This window comes from Mercenaria mercenaria, chromosome 8, assembly GCF_021730395.1.
Source record: "Mercenaria mercenaria strain notata chromosome 8, MADL_Memer_1, whole genome shotgun sequence".
Taxonomy (NCBI): domain Eukaryota; kingdom Metazoa; phylum Mollusca; class Bivalvia; order Venerida; family Veneridae; genus Mercenaria; species Mercenaria mercenaria.
In genome coordinates this window covers 73,043,600-73,066,587 of record NC_069368.1, presented here as the reverse complement: position 1 = coordinate 73,066,587, position 22,988 = coordinate 73,043,600, and the positions used below count along the sequence as shown (strand labels likewise).

The 22,988-nt window shown below is 34.6% G+C and overlaps 1 protein-coding gene across 1 annotated transcript; it reads left to right on the top strand.

Moving 5' to 3' along the window:
- Window positions 1-471: 471 nt before the first annotated feature.
- LOC123566088 (organic cation transporter protein-like) lies at window positions 472-21,774 on the top strand. Its single transcript, XM_045359931.2, has 10 exons — window positions 472-729; window positions 4,818-5,011; window positions 5,471-5,701; window positions 8,038-8,240; window positions 9,132-9,470; window positions 10,082-10,216; window positions 12,431-12,516; window positions 14,602-14,719; window positions 15,823-15,895; window positions 21,088-21,774. Exons 1-10 carry the CDS (start codon window positions 591-593, stop codon window positions 21,289-21,291), a joined length of 1,722 nt encoding a protein of 573 aa, XP_045215866.2. The 5' UTR covers window positions 472-590; the 3' UTR covers window positions 21,292-21,774.
- The last annotated feature ends 1,214 nt before the right edge of the window (window positions 21,775-22,988 follow it).

The following is a 22,988-nucleotide window of genomic DNA, read 5'->3' as shown; positions in this document are numbered from 1 at the left end:
GTAAACGACATTGAGACTTCTTGCAAAGCTATGAATTGCGCTAATTTATATTTATATTTTACAATAGCTAGCAATAAAAATAAGTGGTTTTCTTTCCGTGAGTATCAAAAAGTTAAAACAAATGTCAGGCTATCGATCCTTTCAACATCTAAATATTATAGAATGACGTCAGGTCGCGCGTGCAATCTCGTGGAAAGGGCCACTACTAACATTATTGCACCAATTTTGTTTATACATTTTTTTTCTTTCATACAAAAATATGAACGTAAATATTACTAAATATAATAACGGCACTTCGGTCCGTGCCGCTTTATATATAGAATAGGCAGTCGGAATGGATATCGGTCCGTATAACTTGTGTACCTTTGTTCCATACATGTGGTATGTTTTAGTTACTACATTTGTATATCTCTTTAACCACAATAGGCCTACAACTCTCAGCAAAAATAACAGTAGTTTATCGATATTCTCAATGAATCATTGAATGATTTCGGTACAGTTTACAGCTGACCTGGGATTTTAGCAAACATAGATATAAGCAACTCTTACTGAAAGTAAAGACCGGGAATATATTGTGTATATGAAGTAGAATGGATCGTGGAATACAGGAGTTGGATTCTGTTTGGAGGGCGATTAAACCATGGGGAAAATTTCAGCTTTTCCAGATTTTTCTTGTTTTACTTGATTTTTCGCCTGCATGTTTTGCTATTCTAAGCGCTGTCTTTACCGGTGAGTAAATTATTGTTTCGTATCATTTCAATCCCCATTTTATGAAGGTTTAGATAAATTCTTTGGAAAAAAATGACTTCAATCTGACGTTGAAAGTAGTTACAAACTCAGGCAAATAGCGGACTCCATTGAAAATTATTGTCTTGTATTAATATTCATGTTCGGATAAATTCGTTGAATTAATGACTTCAATCTGACGCTGAAAGTAGTTACAAACTCAGGCAAATAGCGGACTCCTTTGAAAATTATTGTCTTGTATTATTATTCATGTTTAGATAAATTTGTTGAATTAATGACTTCAATCTGACGTTGAAAGTAATTACAAACTCAGGCAAATAGCGGACTCCTTTGAAAATTATTATCTTGTATTATTTCAATCCCCATTGTATTAGGTAAATTCTTTGAATAAATGACTTTAATTTGACACTGAGAGTATTTACAAACTCAGGCAAATAGCGGACTCCTATCTCGTACTATTTCAATCCCCCACTGTATTCACATTTAGATAAATTCGTTAAATAGATGACTTTAATTTGACACAAAGGAACCAACAGTACGTGTTCGTTATATGGAGTTTAATATAAATGTATAGCGAAAAAACTGTATTTGATCTACATTTACAGATCGATCATGCACTGAATTTCAGTTTCGTTTGTATTCTATTGAAAGTGTAATAATAAAATGTAGTTTATTTTTGAAGTTACGGTCTGTTTATTGATGTTGTGAGAAACCTGAATAAGTGAAATATTAAAATATTTCGCCGTCTGTTCTGACATATTAAAAAGACCACTTTTTGAAATGTTTCGTTTTACATGGTACGATTTGACGGGATTTTAATACCATAGGCATAATTTGTCTCGCATTTAAGATGTCAATGATATATTTTATCAATGTGTAAATGCTCCATCAAATGTTGTCTGTACCTGTCTTTTAATGAAGGGGCCCAATGTGGTTCTGGGACGAACTGTGTATGATAAGAATTGGAACCACTGCCTTACCCTTGCATGATCGTAAGAGGCGACTAATAGGGTCTTAACACTTTGTTTTGCTGTAACGCTGTCATTCCAGCAGGTATGCAAATTTTTATTCCATACCTCATGTTTTTATTTCGATGTAAATGAGATATGAAACCAAAATTTGTAGTCCTGTTTGGCGCCATATAACCTATATTGTGTTGGTGCGCCGTAAAACCCAAATAAATAAATAAATAAATTTAACGAAGGGTTTATTATGGACATTTCCACTTATCTCTGAAGATAATGTTCTCTAGCTAGTCGCATATCCAGTATAAAATGTTTCTTCAAGTTATCCAGATAATTATTCGAAGAAGACCACATTACCTGGAGGTGCCAGCTACTACCATCATTAATTGAGCCGCACCATGAGAAAACCAACATAGTGCATTTGCGACCAGCATGGATCCAGACCAGCCTGCGCATCCGCGCAGTCTGGTCAGGATCCATGCTGTTCGCTAACGGTTTCTCTAATTGCAATAAGCTTTGAAAGCGAATAGCATGGATCCTGACCAGACTGCGCGGATGCGCATGCTAGTCTGGATCCATGCTGGTAGCAAATACACTATGTTGGTTTTCTCATGGTGTGGCTCAAATACAGTCTACATTAGCCGAAGGAATATTCTGCAATATATTATCTAATCATAGTCTACAAGGCATCCTAATTCATTGCTTCACGTGGAAGTTCATAGAGTATATCGATTCGTTTCGAAATGAATTGCAGCCCATAGGACCAGCGATAACGAGAATTAGTAAATAATAAATGAATTATTTATACAATAGTGATGCGATACAAAGGTATATACTATTTTTTTCGTATGAATACACTGAATTTTATACTCGTACGGTTCCTTTATTATTCAACATGGTCGTTTTTGTACCAGAAACGGTTTTTGTATTGTCGATGCATTATTCAGTTGAAAACATTAATTGTAGTTGCATAAATTCGAAATCTACTATTATCAGATGTTGAGGCGTACTTGGAAAGGAAAATTAATTAACCGCATTTCCAAAGTTTGTTACATTTGCTTTCTCAAAATCAAGCCTTACTTCAACCTGAAGTCTGCGAACATTTAGGGGTTTCATCTACCAAGATCGTTCTATTTCCATATTTGGTCAAAAAGGAAAAAAACTTCAGTCGAATACAAAATCAAACATAAAAAAGCAAAACAAAAAAACACACACAAAAAAAAAAAACCAGTAAAAAAGGAAAAAGTAAAAACAAAAAAGTAAATAAATGAATCTCTGCAAAAATTGCACTGGGTAAAACCAATCTATAGGGAGCAACCAAAAAAATCTGCATTGAATCAAAAAATGAAATGGAAGAAAAACATGGTAAAACTCTCCAACTGAAGAAAAATCAGACTCGAGAAAAAAGTGGGAAAAGTCCCGAGGGACAAGAAAAGTGGGAGAACACTCAAGGTCAAAAACTCCAGCGGGATAAGTACATTAAGGAAGAAAAAATCCAACGGGTGCAGTTAATATAAATCTTTCAAATGTTGAAGGTTCGGATGGTAATATCTGGCTCGAGGGTATCTGTAAAGGCAAACTGGCTCGAGGGTAAATGCTCTGCCTAGTTTCCTCATAAACAATTACCCACGAGCAAGATATTTCCATCCGCACCTTCATCTAGTGATAGATTCTTTTTCTTGCATGCCAAATTCTTCAATGAATAGAAGATATAAAATAGAACGAACGCTATTCTTTTAAGTACTGTTTTATTGTAGTAGCATATGAAATTACGCATTCATTCATAATTACAGCGCATGAGTCATCTTACACCTCGGGGTGTAAGACGAGTTTTTCACACGGGAAAAGACTGTCTGGCATGCAGAAAAAGAAGTTCTGTCAGACGTGTAAAATTTCAGATGTGATAAAATGCATTGCTAAATTACCGAAAAGCTTCCATACATGCCTGCCCGAATTTGTGAATGTGTTTTTAATTGTGCAAAACACTGGTAGGCCAGAAAGGTAAATCTGACAAAAATCGGACAAAAATCTCTTTGTACATGTCAAAGCCTTCATAATGGAAAATCACCACACCGACACTGTAAGACTGACATCCGTCCCTATTTTTGTTCTGTCATATTCCCCATACATAACTTCCAATAATCGTTTCTTTATTAACTTTTTTGTCCTTTGTTCCAAACATAGGAATGATTTAAACCATAAGTTAGGGGCTTAAACTTTACTTACAAAATTAGATCACTGTTAATTGAAAATAACAAGTCAGAGTTCGGGACTGAATACATATAGTTATTTCGCTGAAATATCCGAAATTTTCGGCAGATTCACATGTTATATATATTTTGTATTTATCATTTCTGGAGAAATCAATTTCCTTATGTTTTTTCTCCATTGTTTTTCATTTTTTGCTGCACCATATTGAAAGTTGCCATGGTTGTTTCTGACTAAAGTACTCGGTCTTCATAAATTAATATCTGACGGATGCCCATTCAAATTCATCTTTTCATGTAATCAAATTTTCAATATCGCTACTTTTATTTCCACCAATCTATTTTTATTTGAACCATTCAGACAACTCGTTTCAACAAACGTTAGGCTTAACCTTCAAAACGGCATAAACCTTCAAACTGCACAAAACACATTTATCGACCACAAGGCGCGCATTCGGCCATATCTGTCTTCCTTTTACTTTATTATTTTATTTTGTCACAATTTAGAATTTACGAGATGTGGTCGTCAGAACTATATATCCGGGATAATCACATATCTAAAATTGGAATCCCAGGACAATATATATATGTATTTGTTAACTTCTACTTTCACTTTCAAAATGTTGAAAGCAAGGTTCTGATTGGCTAGCGGAAAGGTCGTCTGAACGTGACCCACTATTGGTTGTCTCCAGATCCAATGCGTAGGATTAATAGTAGATGGTTTTAATCAGATTGTGTTTTTGGTACATGTGTTGAATTGTTTGAACAATCTCAGATAATCAGATAATATACTGTGTATACTTTGTGTAACATGACTTAAAAAAAAACTACGTACAGATTTTCAAAATTACCAAAAGTGATGCAACAAAACCACATGGATTTATATCCTCTATTTCAGGGTATATTCCTGAATACACTTGCGATGTACCAGAGACAGGTGACAATGAAACGGATCTGCACGACAATTTCACGTATAAGGCCTCTCAGTGTGAATACGACGTCTACAAACATATTGGAAATACGTCGGCATTTGTAGAGACTAGAAAATGTGACAAGTTTACATTTTCAAACACGTTGTCATATGCATATGAGGTACGTACTTTTCGTGAAAACTTATTAAACTGTGCTGTTATTCATATATTCTCATATAAAACCATTACAATCATTATGCGTTTGAAATATGGGATTTCTATGAATAAGTTGTGTATCTAGGAAAAAAGGTCGGGGTAAGGGGGACTCCGTGGCCGAGTGGTTAAGGTCGCTGACTTGAAATCACGCCCCTCACCGATGTGGGTTCGAGCCTCACTCGGGGCGTTGAATTCTTCATGAAAGAAGCCATCAAGTTGGCTTACGGAAGGTTGGTGGTTCTACCCAGGTGCCCGCTCGTGATGAAATCTAGGTTAATCCAAAAACAATATATCGAATATCAAGTATTCTATGCATTTTTATTGTTTGTTTTTTATTATCCAAATGGTTGCTGTGCTACGTAGATGCCTATTTCTATAATGTTTTAAGTAGACGTTTGCTGTATTGCTAATTTTGTCTTTTTAGTGGAACCTAGTTTGTTCTCGGTCTAATTTAGCCGCTCTTGCACAGTCTTTGGCACTTGCTGGACAGGGTCTAGGAGCATTCGTTACGTCTCATGTAGCAGACAGATTTGGCCGAAAGAGAGTGTACGTGATATCTCACATTGGTGTTATGACAACAATGGCTGTTATGGCGTTCTCAACAAATATATACATGCTGCTTTCCTTGAGGCTAGTCACCGGCACATTTCAACAGGTAAAGATGAAACACAATAAATTTGATTTTATCCCCGCTATGTTAAATTCCAATAACAGTGATTGCACGTTATGATAAAATCATTTTACCTTTTTTGTAAGTACATTTATTTCATAAAATATAAAGATAAGATCGCTTTCACAGGTATGACCTTTTCATTACTTTGAGTATGATTTATAGTCAATAAAATCAAATTATTGAGTTTCCGCTACATTTCTTAGTAAATGGTCTGATATTTGTGTTATCTCTGCCTTTGAAGACATACAAGATAATAATAATGAGCCGTGCCATGAGAAAACCAACATATTGGGTTTGCGACCAGCATGGATCCAGACCAGCCTGCGCATCCGCGCAGTCTGGTCAGGCTCAATGCTGTTCGCTTTTAAAGCCTGTTGGAATTAGAAAAACTGTTAGCGAATAGCATGGATCCTGATCAGTCTGCGCGGATGCGCAGGCTGGTCAGGATCCATGCTGGTCGCAAACCCACTATGTTGGTTTTCTCATGGCACGGCTCATATTATAATTGCATACCCGGGAGTTTTTTCTTATCATTATGAACCACTTTCCCGGTTCTGTTGTCATATCTGTGTCAATTCTAAAATAAAACTAATATATATATATATATGCTGTCGTAATGATCCCATTTTACTTGTAGTAAAACACTGCTCCCTAGCAGCAGCAATATCATATCTTTTATAATCATATGATCCCAGATGTCTAAATGAAATATTTGTTGCGGAGTTGCGTGAAAAAAAATCTAATGTAAATACAAACCAGTTACAGCAATTATACAGAGATAGTACCTACGATTTTAAAATATAAAGAACAGTTAAGAAACTTGACGGCGAAAGTATATTTATAGCATTTAAGACCAAGCATTAGACTAAAGTCTTGATTTGATCATTTTTAGCAAATTGTTTTAGCTTTTCTGGTACTCTTATTTAATTCCACTGCAAATAATTATATGAGCCGTGCCATGGGAAAACCAACATAGTGGGTATGCGACCAGCATGGATCCAGATCAGCCTGCGCATCCGCGCAGTCTGGTCAGGATCCATGCTGTTCGCTAATAGTTTCTCCAATTCCAATAGGCTTTAAAAGCGAACAGCATGGAGCCTGACCAGACTGCGCGGATGCGCAGGCTGATCTGGATCCATGCTGGTCGCATACCCACTATGTTGTTTTTCCCATGGCGCGGCTCATATCTGTTAAGATATTGATAAATATGTAATCCACATTTATAATTGGATTATTGCAAAATTGTCGTCCTATTCATGCATATTGTATGCCATCTGAAAATGTTTTAAGTTCAATAAAAAGAATTCAGATCCACAGTCTAAGCTGAAATTTAAATAAATATTGTTATGTCTAGCTGTGACAGATCATATTCATGTATATAACAACCTTTCAGTACTTAATGAGAAAATTACACCAAGGGTTTAACAATACAGTTAGTTCAATAATCTATGTTCCTTTTATCTGGTGAAATACAGATGCATAGATAAACACGAGGTAGGATTATTATTTGTGTCATTGACTGGTCTCTAGTACGAATTGCCTACATTATAGTAATTCTACTTTAGAAAAGATCGTGAAATTATGATAAAAAATATATTCCGCCAATTGAACACATGTGGTTAACGCTACAAATAATAATATCCAAGGTGCTCGTTAGCTCCAACGCAATTCAGGCATATACCTTTAGTGCACAAAGTTCAGTCTTCAATATTTCTTTTCGTCAGTAAAGACAGTTTTCTTCTATTTTCACTCAAACTGTTAGGATGATTTGTATTTTATGAAAGGAGTCACGGAAAAATCTTATAGAAGTCAAAAGTTTAAAGGCACTGACCTCTAATTTTGGCTGAAATGATCTTTCTTTAAAATTGAAGTTTGGTCATATTATGAACATTAGAACACGATTTTTTGTTACTCAACTGTCTTAAAAATGCCAAATCAAGAAGAAAAAAAACATGCCCGTGTCGGGAACCGAACCAAGGCCGGCGCGGCAATAAAATGTTCATGCGTTCTTACATCACGGTGGATGTAAGTATTACAACGTTCGTTCAATATAAAGCTTTATAATCAGGATATTTTACTTTCATTTCCCCGTTACAAATTTGAATAGGAAAATTAATAAAAACAACTATTTCTTATGTGTTTCATAACATATAATCTGTCAGTAACAAAGTTTCAAAGCCTTCTTAAGAAATATAGTAATCACTTTCTGATATCTATTCTTTTTAAACAAGCATAGGCATGCATTAAAACATAAGTGATGTTCCCTACATAAGAACTCATTTACAATTTCATTTCCGTTTTCCTTTCAACTTCAACAGGGCGTTGTTTGCACTGGTAAAATTCTAGCTCTAGAGATGTTCCCACGAGAAGTCCGTTCACACACGGAGGTTGCAACTTTTCTGTCGTGGTCTGTAGGCATCATGGTTCTGTCAGTATTTGGATATGCATTCCGTGGACTGGACTGGCGCTACCTCCAGATAGGACTAGCTGCATTTTCATTTTACGCCCTATTTGAATGGTGGTAAGTGTATTTTGGAAAACAGAAACTCTCGTTTAATGTGCGTACAACTATTTATTAAAATGTTCAAAGATTTGTTTGCTTTTTAGTTACATTTAGGTAGTATTTTAATCTTCGTCTACGAAATTTCTGAACAGATAAAATAAAATTGACTCTATTTCATATGACTACTTAAAAATATTGGTATGTGTAAGGCGAATATGTTTTACTAGGTATAATGCTTAGAGCCAGAGGCTAGACCATACACCAAAACGTTATACATGATTTTACACACCATTCACAGTTTAAAGGGAATCATGTCACAGAGTTTTAGTAGCTTTCTTCAGCTCAACTGGATGTCCTTGCATGTGCAGTGATAGAAGTGTTTACATCATTAAACGTACAGAAATTTTTTAAAATTGAAACAAAACATTCTTTTAAAAAAATACGTGACTCGTTTCCTTCAAGCAGGGGATAGTGTATGAAATGCAGGCTAAGTTTTGGTTATAGTATGTTACCCCTAGCTGTAAGCTTTGTAAACATTTTATTACATTTAATATATATAGAGGATATTACATGAGTGTCTTTTCATACTGAATTTATTAAACGAGTTTTTTTTCAGCCGAAACATAAAAATTTCTACTTTCTTTAACTATCACGAATAAGTCAATTTGACCAACGTCTCCGACACTTTAAACGACGTCGACGTGAAAGCTTTATTACACTATAAAGTGTATTATTTTGTGTATTTGTTCAGAAGATATAACATTTTTATGTCTAAAGCTTTAAAATACTCTTACAAATAGCTCAGATGAAAATTCGGCATTTTATACATATTGTCTAGATTTTTGATGATTAGATGACGAACAACCATTGATTCATTGCGAACAGTCTTGTTTTGACTATACTTAATAGGATGCTAGAAGAATCCATCAGATGGCTTCTTTGCAACGGAAAAGTCGAAGAAGCAAAGAGAATTTTGAAAAAGGCAACAAAATGGAATGGAGTTGGATACAAGGAAGCAGAAGAACTTCTTAATCAGTGTGTCCATATTCCAGCAACAGAAGCTGAAAGACCAGAATTAAATGGCACAGAGATGGATTTATTTGGCAAGAAAAAGTATACGTTTTTAGATGGAGAGAAACCTCAAGACGACAGTGCTACACATAACCCAACAGTCGAGAAATACAATGTTATTGACATTCTCAAAAACCCTGCCTTGAGAGCGAATACACTTATCCTGTGGTATTCATGGTAAGTACCTCTAAACAACACAAAACAAAATCTATACCGTTTTTACTTCGCGTATTCGTAAAACGGACAGGGTTCAATACTCAAAAGAGAACCATTCAGACATTATAATGTAATGTTAACCAAATTTGATATTCGTAGATCGACAGTTTCATCTATAAGGATGCCTTTGATGTAAGAGAAGAACCCTATAAAAAAACAAATGTTAGGATTGCATATCTGTAATGGAAGTGTTTTTGTTTATCTTTAATCTGCATAATATCTGCAGGAATATATTCTATAGACATGTTCTCCTTTTGATTTATATGCATTGTCTAAATTACCCGCCCGCTTAGTTCAATAAGGAGAGCACAGATCTACGGATCACGGTCTCCGGGCGAGGCGTATGTTCTCCCTGACGATTTGATAGAAGACATTATATCTGAAATCATTCTTCCTCACCTCTGATTTATGTAGGAGAGTTTGGCAGTTACTTGCGGAGAACATGTTTGTACCGGTACAGAATCCAGGAACACTGGTTAGGTTAACTGCAAGCCGTTACATAAGAAAAATACTGATGTAAAACGGCGTAAACCCCAAAGTAACAAACAAAAACATCTCAATTGCTTTTTCAGGATAGTGGCAGCGGGTACATATTATGGTCTCACGCTTGTATCCTCTCACTTGGCAGGTGATCGGTTCGTCAACTTCTTTTTGAGTGGTCTGATAGAGGTTCCACCACTTCTACTTGAACTTTACCTTTTTAACAAGTGAGTTGGTTAAACTTTGTTGTTAATAGTTCAGATCTCCTCACGTCAACGCTAAGGGTAAATTGAAAAGTATTATAATTGTTCATCAAACATTCATGGATTATCTGTTTTTGTTGAGGTACGTATCCAAATCTATATGTTCTGAAAATGTTCAAACTTTCTTTCGTTAACAACTTTCTTTAGTAAAATTTCTTCTGGTCATCCTGTAAACTGATTGTCAGCCATATGCGGAGAAATTCTCTATAGTTGCAGTTGCAGTTTTCTCAACAGCACATTAAGTTTTTGTGGATCAAAGTTGTAGTGCATTTTCAGTTGTATGAAGATGATGAAAATTCAGACCGATTCGTTGGTTTTGTATTGATCGAACTCTTTGACAAAATAATTATTTTCAGACCAGGCACATGACGCATTAAAAAGAGGCAAACATTTGGAAAATGCACTAGTATTTAACACGTATGATATGCGCTTTGCTCTCGCCAGTTTTCGTGCGAGAAAATTGGCAGAATTAGTTATTTTGTATGTCGTGGATTTCTTTCGCAGTGTTGTCATTAGATATTCTCTACATAGTCAGTCATTTATCAATAATGAATCATTGATGATTTAAAAGCGATAAAACCATATAGATGTCAACAGGTAAAAACTTGTAGTGAACGTTTTGCAGAGGGACACCAAGAAGGTTTCATATGCTGACATCAGAAATCAAATCGTCCAAAGGACTTCATTTATTTCAATACATTACGCGAATTACGTTGACATTATGCAAAAACATGCAAAGTTGTTTGCACATATCGCTTTTAGTTGTGAGTTGCGTTGTTTTTCTTGCCAAACCTGGTCATCTCATTCTCTTCAAGTGTATTATTTCTATAAACATGTTCTCTTTCTGCTGACAAATTTCTTCTGACTTTGTTCTAATCAGTGTGCAGCTGCATAAGATCTCTGGCTTGCGAAAGGTCAGTCATTTTACCCACGTATTCGTCAAAGCCTAAAGCAGGGCCCGAAAGTGCGAATGGGGTATTCCTTCAGCATTAAAAGCATATAAACTTAGTTTTATCAGTGTGACTTAACCAGAAAATCAGCAAGAATTCGTCTCTAAAGGTAAGTGTTTTTTCTCTCACGAATTTTTAATAGAGCGTATATCTGTATATATATATTTTCTATATTTAGCTGGGGATACACTCAAACACTGACCAGTAAGTACGTTTGATATTTTAAATTTTCCGATTAAATGTATCCATCAAAACCGATGGACTTTTATCTCTTTTACAGGAAGAAGTACATTTTTCAATGTGGTTTCATAGAATCTAATGGAATTTTACCTATTCAGCAAGTGGTGTATAATTCAGTGTTGTCTTAGTGACACCTTTGTACAGATGGTAATGTATCTAAACCGCAAGTAGGTCTTTCATTTTGAGTCTGTGTTAATGGTTTTAAAACAGAAACAACGAAATGTGTGAATTGTATGTTTGTATGGTATTTTCACTGTGTTCGACAATGAAATACATATATTCATGTAAAACCTAATATTTTGACAGAAATGTGTATGTGCAAGCGCAAATGTGTGTATGAGTGTAAAGTTACATGTGTTAAAAGACCATTGAACTGGTATCTTGTCTTTGAAATGCAATATAATTTTATTAATGCTTCGCCAAAAGGGCATTTTAATCTTTTCAGTGGAAACTTTTTTCGACAGAAGTAGATGTCATCAAGACGAACTCAAATTTCATTGATAATATTGTAGTTTATATGTCTTTATTCACATTGTTTATCCTGCACTGATTGTTTTGCTGAAGATTGCAACCCCACTAAAATGATAACAAAGGATTGAAAAAAAAATTCTTCTGTTGCTTGTACCAGAGGCAAAAAGTCATCATCAAATAAGTCCTTTTTGTCTTAACTGTGTTAGAATTATACTGTAAATAAAATGTAATAGCTTAAAATTAAAGTTATTTTCTATTGCCAGAAATAAAGATCTGCATGAAAGAGAGTAATTTTTTTTTTCACATTTTGTGTCAGAATATAGTTTAGTGAGGAGCTTACTTCCTGTATTTCACACAATAATACAAATTCATTTTCTGTTGACAGATTGCAATGCTTCCAAGAATATAGAATAACTTTATGCACATTCAAAATGATAATATCTAATTTTTGTAAAGTTAAAGTAAACACGAGAAATGAAGATAATTGAGATTTTAACATTTTGTCTTTGTGTTGTAGGATCGGACGTAAAAGAACAATGATTTTATGGTTTAGCACAGCGGGAATGTCTCTCATCATATCAACGGCGTTGCTCACTGTATTCAGTAAGTATTTGTAGGTAAACAAGAAAATAAATATAAAAAGTTTAAACGTCATTGCTCACTGTGAAACATAATAATTATTTCCCAATTAACAGTAATTGTATGTTTATGACAGAATAGCTTCACCATTTTTTTAAGTATTGCTTATACATATATATGTAAGATTTCTTTCACCGACCTTTTTTCTTTGTGATCGAATTTTCTTCGCTGAATGTAGTTTGTTTGTATCATCAGTAACACTGACTGTGCTTGTTTAGATAGACAAAAGCATTTGCTCAGTCAGTTCAGAAAGTAAAGAAAACAAGACACCATACATATACATTTTTGGACACTATTATGTTATTTGATCTGCACATTTCGCTGTATTTCCAAGATATAGAGAAACATGCCTACACATTTAATCTGTCATAAAAAGAACCTGCTAATTGTATTCGTACATTCAAGTCAAGAAAGCTAATATCTGACTGTATTTACTGGGTAAACTGCTACTCAGCACTACACTTGGCAGTTAAACAGTATCTGTACAGTTGACTGTATTTGACTGGTAAACAAAGACACAGGGTTTGAAAATACTTTTGCAGTTCTTTTTGTATTTGGTATTATATTTTCTTTAATCAGTCACTGTCTTTGATTTATAAACAAACAAACGTGTGCTTAGTATATCTTTCTTGTAAACCTAGACACATTTGGAACTTCTCTCTATGCTTGATAAGGGAATTGTAATTATTTAATTATTTAAGGATCAACCTGAGAGTAAAATCAACTGTAGGTTATGGGGTACAACGTTAACAGTTTATTAGTCCCCTGCTGGTTGAAAACCAGTTTCGGGGACTATAGGAATGCGCTTTTCCGTCCGTCCGTCATTCCGTCATTCTGTCATTCCGTCCGTCCGTCCGTCCTTCTGTCCGTCCGCAATTCCGTGTCCGGTCCATAACTCTGTCATCCATGAAGGGATTTTAATATTACTTGGCACAAATGTTCCCCATGATGAGACGACGTGTCATGCGCAAAACCCGGACCCCTAGCTTAAAGGTCAAGGTCACAATTGAAGGTGAAAGGTCAACAGGGCCTTTTTCCTGTCCGGTCCATAACTCTGACATCCATGAAGGGATTTTAATATTACTTGGCACAAATGTACCTCATAATAAGACGATGTCATGTACAACTTTCATACCCCTAGCTCAAAGGTCAAGGTCATACTTGGCAGTCAAATGTTAACATGGCATGAACAGGGTCAGTTGATAAAGCCGACCAACTTGGAAATATTCGATTGCAATCGGTTATTTATAAAATTGAACACACCATCTAATAGTTTCCACTTACAACACCAACTGGTGTAAACAAAAATGAAATTGGTAAATACTCTGTATAAATAAATGACTTACATTTATCTGTATAAAAATTATTTATCCAAAATTACTGTATAAGAGGGTGTTTTTGCGTATGCTCACTGTCGCCACATGAAGGCCTGACATTGCATCACTTTTCATTACTTGTACAGAAATGAATATTGCAGCATTTTGGGGAAAGTTTCAATATAAAACTACGAACATTTTTTTGTAAATGACAGAGTGGTCGAATTTATCATCAGTCAACGTTCATACAGTCCCCATTTTACAAACCCCTTTCAGGGCCTCACTTCGTGCGAGTTTGCTTACTAAATATAATTTTGAATTATGTAAAGTTTTCAGCAAATGTTAAGCTTTATTTTGATACCGACCATTGATTACAATTTGCAGAAATAAAAAAATACAGGTAGAAAAACTCATTTTCTGTTCGGGTTTATCATCAGTACCAGTACAAATTTTAATTCAAGTGTTTTGTTATAACATATTGTATATAAAGTACAATATTCTTTATACATTATTGACAAATATCAGTTCATTATGTTATACTGCAGTAGAGAAAATTAGGTGCCTTCCAGTAGGGGACATTGTATTGCATGGCAATACTTCATTCACTTGTTTTGATATATCATTTCTGTGCGATCAAGTGTACTTTAATATAGATACGTGAATTTATTCAAGAATTAAATGCTAAACATAAATATTTAATAATAACGAGGTATATTACTTCTTTTTATTTCAGAGGACAATGCAGGCGAGACAGTGGCCACCGTGTTTTCCCTCATAGGAAAAGCAGCTAGCACTGGCTGCTTCAGCACAGTGTTCTTGTATACTCCAGAGATATATCCTACAAATTACAGGTAAAGAATGGCGAACATGTTTTAATATGTTATTATATACAAGGAAAGGTTTTGCATGGAAATGATAAAGATTATTACATACCTAAAATTATTTTCAATTGAATTTCAATGGACAGCGATCGTGCAATATGTTTCCATATTGATGTGGAACGCTTTGATATCGGACGTGGAATGTTTTCTTAATGTTGTAATGGAAAGAATCGCGTGACGTCCATGGCGTCCACGCGCACGTTGCGACAACAAGTTGACGTCATTTTCGCGGAAAATATTAATGCGCGTCAGTTTGATTTGTTTATTACATTTTCGGAGAAATTCTTTTCGTATTTTTCCTGTCTTTCGTTACAGAACGATAATTATGACATAAATTAATTATTTGATAGTGGGTATGTAATTAAAAGGTTATCAACTTTGTATGCGGATAAATGCACTCGTTCTTTCGCGGATAATATTGCGCTCCTAAAGTCGCGCAATATTACCGCTGCAGAACTCTTGCATATATCCACATACAAAGTTAATTACCTATAAATGCTGTCTTTCCTCTTGTGCAATCATAGCATTTTGCTGCAGAGAGTTGTATACAATATTTGCGGATACATACATGTCAGTACTATCGCCAGATGTAAATGTTGATCAACCGAATGAAGATCTTTATATTATGATATTTTCTTTGCATGCCACCTGGTATATATATTGCGGTTCACAGATTATTAGACAGTCTTTCTTCTATAGGTTTGTATACTATCTAAGCTATTATTATACAGTCTTTCTTCTATAGGTTTGTATACCTTCTAAGCTATTTGAACATAATCGTTAAAATGTCAATGATTTTCTTAGGCTGTCATTTGATATAACATCTAAATACTTTTTAAAACAAAATTCAGGTTTATATCTACAATAACAATCTAATTTTAACATGGCCTTAATCTTGAATAAACTGCTGTTTTATCCATATTTTAACGAATTGTATTTTATTATAGGATCAAAGAAAAATATCATACTGGAATATTCGAACATTCTGACATAGAATTTAGAAACCAATAAATGAAATACCCTACTTTGATACTTCTGGTTATTGCATCAATTTTTTTCTTCTATATTTTCAGAAATAGTGGTCTCGGTATAGCATCTTCTATATCACGCATCGGTGGAATATTAGCTCCTTTTGCTAGCAATTTGGTAAGTTTTAATACAGTCTATGTAAAAGTAAACTTTTACAGGTGTTGCATATTATTTCATTACCTCTCTTGAACAGGTTGAATCAAATCGAGGCTGCTTTTTTTTAAATTTGGCTTGGTTGTTCTATGCTTCCAAAGGATCTTCCATATTGTTAATATACCACGGACTCACTATAATATAAATATTCTATTGAATTATTTTGTACCAGTGTCATCTACTGTCTTTATGTCTACTTTCAATGCATAAAACTCTTACGGATATAGCAGAATCGTAAATTTGACATCTGTAAACACGTTTGATATATGAAACAAAAATCAACCCTCGATCAAAACGCATTTTACACCCACCTAAACCTCGCGTCATCACACTTCATTTTATTGTATCATATCCATTGATTGTTACAATAGTGGGCTGTTTTATTGTGGTTCTGTGAAAGGTTATAATTACATCAATAAGTGATTAGCTGAAGACAACATGTCAAGAAGTGATCAAGCTAAATCAAATATTTATAAACAGGCTCTGTTTAAGGCTGCTCTGGTAACTTTTTGTCGATATTTATTGCAAACGCATTTTCTACAAAAATACTAGAGGAGCTAAATCGTCAAATCTATGAGAAGTATTGGAAATAATTCATTAAGCTTTCAAGTACTTTTATATAAGTTTCTTGTTGTTGTTTTTGTTACTTCTTTTCAGCGGTGAGTGTAAAGTATTTGAAGCCGATGTCTGTATTTGAAAACATACTTCTAGATTATATTCTAGCATAAAACTACTGTTATTGTCATTTTTCCGGTGTGTTTTAACAGGAGAGAAAACGTGTGTCTCGCGCTCACGTGCTGTTATAACACCTTTTTATATTTGCGCATTCCGTATTACGGCCCCAAAACGGATAATTCAAAAGGAAATGACGTCAACGTGAATAAACAACGTAGACTTTACCGCGCATTTCATGGAAATTCAATGACGTTGAGGGACAGTATATTTTTTTACCTGGTTTTCACGCGCTTTATGCTAGAATAGCGTTAGCGCATGTTCTTTTCGTGTTATAACATCTTCAGAATCCCTCGGATACCAACCAGTCCCTCGGGATTCTGCAGATGTTATAACACGAAAAAACATGCGTTATCCCTACATTCTTCAGTAGTGAAAAATATCATTTTTAGAGATGCCATATTTTGAATTTTTTAAACTATTTTTATCATATTTTGAGATTAACAATATAATATTATTCATGTGCAATTCAATAAGAATCTATGCACTCGTGATATGTCCAGCGAAAAAAGTGTTTTACTATTATCTACTTTTATCACATGTTCTTCGTCGTGTGGGTGAAAAAAAGCCATTACACAAATTTGGTATTATATTAGAGTAATAAAGCTTTGACGTTGACGTCGTTTCAAATATAAGAGACGTTAGTCGAACTTATTTGGTCTATAGTAGGTACAGAAAGAAGAAAATTTTATGTTTCAGCGGGAAAAACTAACATGTGATGAGAATATTACATTTGTGTCTTTACACATTGACTTTATTTATCAACTCGTTGAATAGAATTGATAAAATGCTCGACAGAGCCTCGCATTTAATTATTTTATTTTATGAAACTCGTTTAAAAATTCCGTATGAAAAGACAACCAAGTAATATCCTCTAAACATCTACATAGACAACAATGATAGAAGTGCTAGTTGTACCGATTATTAAGTGTATCAGATATGGTCAATACAGGTTAAATGAAGGATAATTGGTTTTCTGAACCGTTTTCGTAGACTGTTGAACTCATAATAGCTGAATGGCTTTTGGAAATAAAGCATATATATATACACACACCCTATAAACGACTGTATTCCCTCTCTTCCTCTTGCGAGTGATCAAAGCAATAAACAGACACCCAAAAGGTAAGAATCGTCTTCAAATTCATCATTTGGCTTTACACTGTACGTGTATTTAAGTTAAACGATAAGTCTAACATAAATATGTGTATATGGTGATATAATAGATGAAACTGACAGGTAATGTTTGAAAAATGTTGACTGATCACACTCATTGCATGAAAATTCAATCGACCAAGTCACGAAACTGATGAATATCACGCCAAATTGATTTGTAATCCAATTATCTATTATGTTTTCTGTAATAAGTATGCATACTCCATAAATATATGTAAATAAAATGTTTCGTTTATGTTGCGGTTTTGAAAGAAATTAATTTTACCTAGTCGGTGAAAAAACATTTACTGTATGCCGACTTGCCAATTTTGATATTTGATCTGAATGCGTAATTGCGAGTGATTTTGTATTCCATCTTGCGAGTACAATAGGCGATTTATGTTCTACAAAGGCGTAAATGAAATAGAAACTATGCCTACAAAAATGTTTCTTTTGATCAGTCGTCATATTTGTAATGTCATTTAATGTCGACCCCAGTCATGCGATGCTTGTACTAATCCATTGGGGTTGGGGTGGAGTGTGTGTGACTCGCTATCCTACTTAATTAAATAATTAATTGAATGCTTCAGCGTCGTTTACATGCAAGTGTTCAGTGTTGGTTTTAAACACATGTACTATTCTGAAATACGAATTACAAACTGAATGTATACACAGGGTCCCAACTATGTCTTGCAAGAAATTAACCGTCGATTTCCTATGGAAATCACACGAAGAAATGTTACCTTACGATTTCAAAATATCGATGAGATGAAACAGGAGAGGACTATAGGTTGACCCCCGTCTGTCTGTTCGTCTGCAACAAAATGATTCTCTGATTTAAAAAAAAAACTATTTCACCTGCAAGTATCCTGCGAATGGACGTATAAATGGAAAAGGATAACGAAAACATTGTCGGAAAAGTGGATTAAGTCCTTATTAGTAATTCAGAGTTTACTTCATGGTAAATCAGTCAACAAGATTTAAAAGCAGTCAATAAAAAAATAAACATGTTATCATTACAAATACAGCCGTCGTATTTACTACCTGTCAAGATTTACCGCTATTTCTCATGTCATAAATAATTTACATCTGATAGTGATAACACTCACACGCCGGGAATCTGTTCTTGCGGATTTGTTCGTTTTCATTGCTAGGCCTTGCTCAATCCACTTCCGTTGTTTTAAGAATGGCGTGAGTTGTACCTCGTCTTTGTTTCAGTATGATCGGCAAATTCCGACATTTATATCGAAAACTGTATGTTATTTGGTAAGTATAAATGTATGAGAATGATTATCAAATCGGGTAGTCGTGGGTAGGCATTAGAGATATTGCCTTATGTATGGGCGATAGAGAGTTAACAGGCGTTTCATTTGATTTTATCTGGTGACCTAGTTTTTGACCCCACTTGACTCAGATTTAAAGTCGCCTATAGATTATCAAGATTAATATTAAGTTTCATTACGATATAGTCATAGATGAAGCCTCTAGAGTTTTAGCTTGCTTTTCCTTTGATTTGACTTGGTGACCAAGTTTTTGATCCATCGGACCCAGATTTGAACTGGACCTAAATATCACCAAAACACATTTTGAAAAAAAAAGTTTCATTAATAAATGGTCATAAATGTGGGCTCTAGAGTGTTAACTAGGTTTTCCTTTGATTTGACCTGGTGACCTAGTTTTGAACCCAGATGACCCAATGTCGAACTGGTCCAAGATTTTATTGAGGGTAATATTCAGACCAAGTTACATTAAGATTGGACCAAACTGTGATCTCTAGACTGTTAACAACCTTTCCCTTTGATTTGACCTGGTGACCTAGTATTTGAGCCCAGATGACCCAGTATCGAACTCGTTCAAGATGCTATTGAGGGTAACATTTTGACCAAGTTTCATTAAGATTGGATCAAAAGTGTGACCTCTCAGTGTTAACAGTCAAATTGTTCATGACGGACGACAGACACAGGGTAATCACAAAAGCTCACATTGGCACTTATTGCTCAGGTGAGGTAATAAACCCTCATTTTTTCCTCTAATGGTACTTCTGCTTGTAAAATGGGGACTTATTTCATTCGCAGAATGTATTTTCAGTAAAATAAAACAAGTTTCATGTTAAAGTTCATGTGTTTATGGCAAATACAAAGACAAAATTAAAATAGAGCTGTTTACTGTGCGACGCTGTCAAGAAAGCGATCCACAAAGGATTAGTGGATTCAATCTGGCGCTGTTTCACTCCAAATCACCCCATTTACTATTCATATTTTCACACCTTATTAATTGCAGTTGCGATTATATATTGGTTTCAATGGTTTGAAATTCTAGAAAATATAGTCTTGTATGCGACACATTGTCGCATTATGGTCTCACGATGGTGAACATTTGTGCCAAGTTATTTCAAAATCCCTTAATGCATAAAGAAGTTATAGCACTGACACGAAAAACAGACCATGTTTCACCTTTAAGTGTCACTTTAAAAAGAAAAAAGAATAATAAGATGGACATTGACTACATACGGCCGATGTTTGTATGTAAACTTTGAGAGAGGTAGGTGCAATAGCACTGAAGTAATTGCACGACCAAATATATGAGGACACATATACAAACAGAACGAACGGACAGACCGCATGGTTACTGCTTTATACCACACTCCTTCAAACATTGTTTGCAGATTCTAAATATGAAGAAATACTACAGGAGCCGAGGAAACGCCAAAATTTTATAAAGAAGTCACTCACAAACAGGCATACAGTCTTTTTACCAAACTCGCTAGCACTTGTACAGTAATTAAGCAAGCGTGCATACAGTCAGGAAATAACACCGAATCTTCTTTCATTTACGGTTATAAACAAATTGGAGAATTTATCAATGATTTTATTTTATTTTACCAAACTAGTATTGTTTCTTTATCCACGAAACAGTAGGATTTACATGTAGGTCATTCTTCAAGCAAGAAAATAAGTACTTTTGACGCCGACAATGTACAATTTCTGGACAAAATCAGTGATCAATCGAGTTTTTTGCTATAATTCTACCTGTCATCAGACTAACACATTATATACAGAAACAAATCATGTTTAGCTTCCAATAAAATGTAAATATATATACCTTCAAAGCAAATCAGTCACTTTAAAATGCTGTTTTTCAACTTTTAGCTGTCAGTTTATTGTTTTGATCACTCGCAAGAGGAAGAGGGGAATACAGTCGTTTATAGGGTGTGATATATACACTTGTACAGTTTAATGTTTAGAAATACATCTATAATTATCTTTTTCAAGGCATTGATAGCGTTATGGATACCCGGCGCCATATTTGGCGGGATGTGTCTGTTGGTTGTGCTTCTTGCAATACGGCTTCCGGAAAGCGCCGTCCATGAGCTTCCTACAACGATAGCTGAGTGCAATAAATGGGAACGTGATACCTTATCATCATCTGACGTTACACCTGACTCTTCTTCTGAAGACGTTGAAAAGTTTGATTGAAAACTTACGCTATTATTCAGTGTTTCGAGCGAAATATGCAAACAATGATTAAATCTACTAAAAGTTCTGCCCTTGTTACTCTTATGGTTAGAATTTTAGAGTTGGTCTAACTATTACATTAACAGAATAAACAGTTTTATTTATTTCATTTAACTGAAAACAACCTCCCTATAATGTATTAGCATATACTGTCATTAAATATTTCACAGAAAATTTGTTTTGTGATGCACGTGTACAGTTTTCAGTTTCATAAGTATAGTAACTTTTGGTAAGATTATTCTAATGTTGTAGTCTTAAAACCGCAACCTTAAGTTACCAAGGTTGACGTTTAAAGATTTTATTAGTTTTCATCATCTATTGGTGGAGATTTTTGAACTCATACAATTCTTCTTACTTGGATTTCGTGTTTGTCTTATTTTCAGAATCTTATTATTCAACGGAGCAATCTAGATCTATGCTATGGAATAAACTATACCAGTCTTCCTTTTTGAATTTTCAATGTTTTCCCCTTATTTTCCCACAGACTAGGACAAAAACCTCATATCTTCTAGTTATAGTTTAGCTGGATTATCTATCCTAACACTCATACAGTTTTGCAATGCACTTCATTTTGCACATATCAACATTTTTATATCGAGTCCACTGGTTTCTGCCACTTTGGTGGTTAAATGACACCCCTGCTCTCCGCGGATGCCTTCAAAACAAGCAACATTTTTAATATCAGTTATTTCAAATTATTATTAAAGACGAAAGTTGCTTTTACTATGTTTGATATTCTATTCATCTCAATAGGAAATGATAATACCCATGTAGCCATTTTTGACCAGTCAGCGTATCAAAAACAAATCTATGAAATAGCCTCTAGGGAAATTGCCGAACCACTGTATTTAATTAAAGGCTTGTAACCGATAGATGATGTTTTTTCTTTAAATTTGTTTTTCAACTAAAATTCTTTAAATGGTAAAGTAAACATTAACAAGCTCTGATATCACACGCTTAACATTACTGTCATTATTTTGATGATGGGTGTTGCCTGTATTCTAAGGTATCCTTTCAGTTAAGCTACAATTACAGACACCATACTCTTACTATTTCATAAAAAAGCATGAAATCATAAAGTGTGCATGCAAATACCCAGTCTAATTTTTCATCACGCTCACAATCAAAATAGCACGAGTTGTCAGCAAATCCATCAGCATTTTTTGACAATTCAGAATTAATGAGAGAAGCACAGAAGCCTCAAATCGCTAACACTATATGGGACTTGGGACAATGTGATGCAACATATATACCACCCTTGACCGTGTGTCATATTGTTTTGGATGGCGGATCTCTACTTCAACGAATCCCTTGGGAATATGGTACCTCGTTTGGAGCAATATGTAGTAATTATTGTAGATTTGTCGAAACAAACTATAAAAATGCACATATTGTATTTGACGGGTATGAAAATGGGCCTTCTACAAAAGACACAACACACGAACGAAGGACGAAAGGCAGAATAGGAGCAAAAATATCCTTCAGCGAGAGTTACACTTGTAAAACCAAAAAGGAATCGATCTTGACAAATAAAGAAAACAAACAGAACTTCATCAAAATGTTAGTAGAAAAATTATTACATACCAATTGTAACGTCCACTATGCGGCAGACGATGCTGATCTCTTGATAGTGAAAACAGCAGTGGAATTATCAGACG